This window comes from Anastrepha ludens, chromosome 6 (genome assembly GCF_028408465.1).
Source record: "Anastrepha ludens isolate Willacy chromosome 6, idAnaLude1.1, whole genome shotgun sequence".
Classification (NCBI taxonomy): Eukaryota; Metazoa; Arthropoda; class Insecta; order Diptera; family Tephritidae; genus Anastrepha; species Anastrepha ludens.
The window spans coordinates 89,745,463-89,751,893 of NC_071502.1; the positions used below are offsets into that span (position 1 = coordinate 89,745,463).

The following is a 6,431-nucleotide window of genomic DNA, read 5'->3' on the forward strand; positions in this document are numbered from 1 at the left end:
GTGGAGCCCGTTTCACACGCCTTTGGAGATTCAGCTGACATTAATCGAACAAGATAATTAGTTTTGTTAATAGATAATCACAGCTGATCAAAGGTTTTTTTCAAAACTAACAAAATGGCGACCTCAGGAAATATTTTGCCGATTTTAGAGAAAAAACCGACTATTATTTGTTTGAAAAAAGTCATAGTTTTTCAAAAAAGATCCTGCGATCAGGCACGAGATTTTTATGTTTTTCAAAAGCAGTACAAACTTTATTGAAATCTACCAAACGGCTTTTAAGCTACAGTGATCACCAGCTCAAAAAACATAGTCTTGAGAAAAACGCATTTAAAGTTTTGCTATCGAGCTATAGAGCGCCCGAGCGCCCTTTCTTAACTGTTGAATAACTCGAAAAGTATTTGTCGGATTCACTTCAAATTTTCACACAATATTTTTAAGATATTATTAGGTGTGCAACTGCAGTTCTCGCTTCTTCTTTTTATGAAAATACAGGTTTATTCTAAAAAAATGGTTACAGGTGAATCACTGAAAGTATTACCCATCGCTGGCTACTACTTTTTCCCCTCTTTCTAGTAGATCTCGTATACCGTCGCGGTAAAACTATTCATCTTTTGAGGCTATCCACCGATCAAGCCATTTTTTATGTCTTCGTGGAATGGAACTGCTGGTCAGCTAGACCAATGCCATCGATCGGAACAGGTGATAATCGGACGGCGCAATATCTGGAGAATATGGCCAGTGGGGTAGGATTTCCCATTTCAGTGCTTCCAGGAAGGTTTTAACGGGTTTGGCAACGTGAGGCTGAGCGTTTTCATGTTGTCACTTTTTCATGCCTCTCCGCGTATTGTGCCTGCTTCTCGCGCAGTGCTCAGCTCAATCGCATCAATTGAAGTCGATACCGATCCCCAGTTATGGTTTCGCTTGGTTTTAACAGTTCATAATAAATAACACCAACCAAATACATAGCATAACATTCGCAGCGTGAATATTCGACCGAGGCGACGACGTAGAAGCATGGCCAGGCAGTCCCCATGACTTTCCTCTCTTTGGATTGCTGTAATGAATCCATTTTTCATCACCCGTCACGATGCGATGAAAAAAACCCTTCCTTTTTTGCCGCTGGAGTAGTTGTTCACAGGTGAAACACCGACGTTCAACATCCTTTTAACTCATAAGGAACCCAAGTCCACTGTTTCCGAATCATTCCCAAAGCATGCAATCGCTTGGAAATGGATTGGCGTGTAACTCCTAATACTGAAGCAAGCTCTTCTTGCATTTGACACGGATCCTCATTGAGCAATGCCTCCAATTCAGCGCCTTTGAAAGTTTTTGGCCTTCCTTCACGCGGACGGTCGTCAACATTAAAATCACCGTCTTTGAAGCAACGGAACCAATCTCGGCACGTTGTTTCACTTAAAGCAGCATCTCCATAAACTTTTTGTAGCTCTCGATGCGCTTCAGCCGCCATTTTTTTCGAATGAAAGAGGAAAATCATCTACCAGTTCATTTTTATTCTCAACAGAACCAGTTTCTTCAAACGTGTTCATCAATTCTTAAGTTGTCAACTCATTCGGATGATTATTTGCACCGAAAAATTCACGAATTATGCGACGTGTTGTTCTTAAAGATCGATCATTTTCATAATAATTTTTAGTAATTTTTAGGCGTTGTTCTATCATGCAAAAATCCACATTTATCCAATTGACAAATATCAAAGATGACATAGAAAAACAAGGTACCGCCTAGGTGTTATTCCACACTGACATCTAGGCGTCAGTTTTGACAGATCCTTTGCAAAATTCAGAGTCTGAATGAGTCTGAGAAAACAAAAAACTACAAACGTTTCGCATAAAATGGTTTTATTAAACCTGCTCTATGGCTACTAAAAAATGTTTATTACGAAAAAATGTAAATAATAATCTTCAACTTGAATATGGCTTGAATTTATATTAGTTTTTTAAAAGCACAGAAAAAAATTCATACTAAAAACAGACCAGCACATGCTTACATACATTCATTGTATATACTGAGGTCTCTAATGGTAGCCATTTAATGGGTGTCGATTAACATTAACACTGGGTAGGCAAAAAAATGCATGCGCATCTACATTCAAATGCGATTTAGACGCGATGGCGATGGATTTATTTTTAATTTGGCAAAAAAAAGTTGTTCAGGCATCTATATATAAATATATAAGTGCGTATATATGCATGTGTGTATGTGTGCTCATACACATTTATCTATCACACCTATTAACGCATAAATATACAATAGTTTTTATTGCTGCGTTTATTTATTTGCTTTTATTCTTCAGCATAAATTGGCTATCATTAACACTAGGCTGGTCAAAAAAAATGTATTTTATGCCACTCCATAAATTTGTTTTATAACCAAAACACACACCATTTATTTCTTTTGTTTTAGTTTTACCGTGCCGCCAACGCTTTGCAACTTGTCATTGAATTCCAATGGGAAAGTGGATTTTTCTGTTTATTTTGTAGAAAATGTTGACAGATCGATATTATTAAATTTCCCTTCCTAGAAGTCTAAAAAACTATTTCTTCTGTTTTAGTTAAAAAATAATAACTTGAACTATTTTATGCAGGGATCCTGAAAATCGTGGAAACTTAAAAAATATTTATCTCGTTTTTTATTTTTACTTTGTGAATGCCCAATGGATCAATATTACGATACAAGTCCCATAATTTATGCAAAATTTAGCAAGTATTTGCCAAAATTTCATAACAAATCCACTAAATTTTTTTGTATAGAGAAATACGAAACACCGTCGAGAGGAAAAAATTATCAAAAATTAAAGAGAATTTTGAGCCTCTTGAAATTTTTCAAATATTCGTGTAAAGTTTCAATTTATATATAGTTTTTTTTATTAAATAATAAGCTAAGCTTTTACAAGGTGAAGTCCAAAATAAACCAGACTGAGCTAAAATAAAAACGACAGGAGCTTTGTTCGGATAACCTCGAGTTTAGATATTTATTCAAAATCGTCCCCTCGGGCCTCGATACACTATTTTGCGCGATCTAAAGGCTTTTCGAAAGAGTCTTTCATGTCATTGACCGGAATATCCTTCAGGATGTCGGTACAAGCCTTTTGGTCGGCTTCCACGGACGCAAAACGATTTCCTTTCATGGCCAAATGCAATTTTCCGAATAGATAGAGGTCGCAGGGAGCCATATCAGGTGAATACGGGGAATGATTGATGGTTAAAATGTGATTTCTGGTCAAAAAATCAGTCACAAGAGTGGATCGATGAGATGGTGGATTGTCATGCAATAAGCGCCAGCTTCCTACTTCGCGGTATTCAGGGCGAATTCGACAAACGCTTGAAAATGCCAAGTTAGAAAATTGCATTGACGGTTTGGCCCATTGGCACAAACTCCTTGTGGACAATTCGTTGGAATCGTAAAAACAAATGAGCATCGACTTGATTTTTGACTTCTCCAAACGCAATTTTTTGGGTGGGTGTTCGTCTGGGGCCTTCCACTTTCAGGTTCATGTTGGAAACCCTACGTTTGATCACCAGTTACAATGTTGCAAAATAAGTTCTCCTCTTTTCTCGCCTCTTTAATGAGGTCTTTGGATTGTTGAATTTTGAGCAATTTTTGATCATTGTGCGGAAAGGAACGTGCACAGACCTTTCGTAAGCCCAAATGATCAATTAAAATGCGATAAATCGATGTTTTGAAAATATTCAACTCCGACTCCATGAATTTCAACGATGATTTCATTTCACTCTTGATAAATTTACCAACAATTTCCCTGCAGTTTTCGGTGATTACTGATTTTCATTTATGTCCTCACAACCATCTCTAAAACGTGTAAACCACTCATGAGCTCGGGCACGAGATCGACAATCATCGTCATTAACTTTTTTCATCAGATCAAATATTTCGGTAAGCGTTTTACCGATTTAAAAAAAAAATTGATATTAGCTTTTGGTTCGAAACTCATTTTGGTACCGATGACACAAACAAACTGACACTTTAGATGCAATATCTTCGCTTCCACTGAACCGAATGTCACCAAGCTTTCACTGGAAGTCAGCTAGGGATGTAACTTTCAAAACCATTTTTATGATGCCAGTCTCGTTTATTTTGGACTTCACCTTCTATAAACAAAATAATGAACAAAAACAAAAAACAAAAAATATTCAAAGCTGGTCAAAATATTTAGATGATATAATTTTTTTGCGAGCTGTAGTCGGTTTAAATTATTCTTTACAATCTTAAGTGATGGGCGACTATTAGAGCAATCAAAGGTCCTGAAATCCTGCCTTTGCGCTCAGTTCACTTAAGAGCCGTGCATCAAAAAATGTTTTCTTCTCTGTCGTTGTTCGGAGCAACCACAGGGTATATGACCGAGGCTTTTTGGCTGTTCTACAGCAATGTAGCTTCTATCTAAGTCATTTTGATTGTACTTATGAGCCGATATGTGGTGTTAAATAGCCTCCTGCTTTTGAATTCTTCAATTCCATTTAGCTATTGTAGTTTCTCTAGCTAGTAGAGCTCCACTCCAGTGCTGTGAGTTAGAATGTTGTAAAGGTACTAAAAAGTTTCGGTCTCTAAAAAAGAGCTTGCAAACAGCGAGAGTCCCACCTTAACTCTACCAGGTCAAGGAAAGTGGTTCGGAAGTATGCTCTCTTCCGAACTCATCTGCCTACCTGTCCTATTTGTTATTAAATATTTTTATATTTATCGTTAAACATTTTATTTAATTGAATTCCATCCATTTACTTCATTTTGATGATTTTAAAGAGCTCTGTAAACATTTTTTATCTCTTTATATTTTTTGTCTTCTCTTTTTCCCCAAAAACACAGCGCCGTGCATCAAGACGCGCCTCCCTGCGTCGCGGCTCCATTTCAGTGCTGCCACAAAAGTCTGCCGAAATTCCATGGGACATTCTGGAGCGTCTATTCATGCCATTCCTGTTCTGCCATGCCGCCGCATTGATAATCTCAACTCTACTGCATGCGCTGGACATTTCGCATGTTTCAACATTTGCGGTGTTTGTTTGGTTTGCGTTGTCGACAGTTGGAGCGGTGCTCTTCTATCATTTCGTTAAGGTGAGTGGATGAAAAACTAAGAAAATTTAGTAAATTGAAAAAAGAAAACAAAATTTAAATGTTTGTAAGTTCTTTAATATATTTTAAATTTAAAACTAAGTTTAGATGGCAGAAATTAAAGAATTAAAAAAAAAAAAAAAAAAACTATTAAAAAAACTAGAGAAATGCAATTGTTTTCTTAATAAATTTATTTGAAATTTTATTTCAGAATTTCCTCATATTTTGAGTTTTCGTTTTATAGTAAATTTATTTAGTATAGGTTTTAAATTAAAAGATTAATTAGTATGCAAATATGTAGTAGTTTTCACGAGCTTATCTTGTTTTTAAATTAAATTTTTTTTTTAATATCTAATTTTTAATTTTAAACAAAGTTTTTCTTAGACTCCACTTAGGCTCTATAATATAGAGCGAAATATATTAGACGTACTAAATATTAAAAAAATTATAAAAATTAAATTCTCGTAAATATTTCTTATATTTGGGACTTTTACTTCTTTAATTTAATTTTTTGTTAAAAAAAACGTGCAAGAAAAGGGAAAGGCACTAAATTAACAAAAAAAAAGTGTAGTGAATACAAATATGGAAACGTAATTTTTTATAAACGCATTTAATCATTTTTAGTAACTTTTTTATATTAAAATTTTTTTTTGCCAGAAACCAAGAAATTAAAAAAAAAAGATTAATATAATTATGGAATTCGATTTATTCATAAATTTATTTAAATAATCTGATTTTTGTTTGCCAAATAAAGTACATAATACATAATAACAAATTCAGTTTTTGTAAAATTTAATTTTTTTCTGTTTTTTTTTTTTTTTTTTTTTGTTAAACGTATTCAATAAATATGCATTTTGTCATTTTCTTTTAATTAAATAAAGTTTATTAAAAAAAGCAAATAAAATAAAAATCGTAATACTAAAATGATTATGAAAAAAAATGTTCATTGATTTATTTAAGTAGTCGAGTTTTTTATACTTCTTTTTATTTCATTTTATGTTTTTCATTTTCACATGATAATCAAAACGAATTCCTTTTTCTTAAATTTGTATTTTTTTTTTTTTTTGAAATTTTGATAAACTTCTGTTTTAAACTAAGCAGCAGCAAATAATTATAAATCTCTTGAACAAAAAATTTATGACGCCGTTATATGTTTTTAATTTTCATTTCAAACTAAGCTCATTTAGTAGAAGCACTAAATTGAAAATTAAAAATAAATTAAAAATTTGCATTTAAATTTATTTAATAAATTTAAATTTTATTCAATAGATTGTTCTTTTTTTAATTTTTAATTATCGTTTAAAACAACTTTTATTTAGTAGAAGAATATATGATTGTGTTATTTTTTTTTT

General features: G+C 33.3%; 1 protein-coding gene across 1 annotated transcript in view; it reads left to right on the plus strand.

The window, feature by feature from the left end:
* Positions 1 to 5,109, plus strand: part of LOC128866131 (uncharacterized) — a 30,550-nt gene extending 25,441 nt beyond the window's left edge. Inside the window, exon 3 of the mRNA XM_054106638.1 lies at positions 4,837 to 5,109. Coding sequence (XP_053962613.1) covers positions 4,837 to 5,094 — 258 coding nt within the window. The 3' untranslated portion in view covers positions 5,095 to 5,109. The remainder of the gene's footprint in view (positions 1 to 4,836) is intronic.
* The last annotated feature ends 1,322 nt before the right edge of the window (positions 5,110 to 6,431 follow it).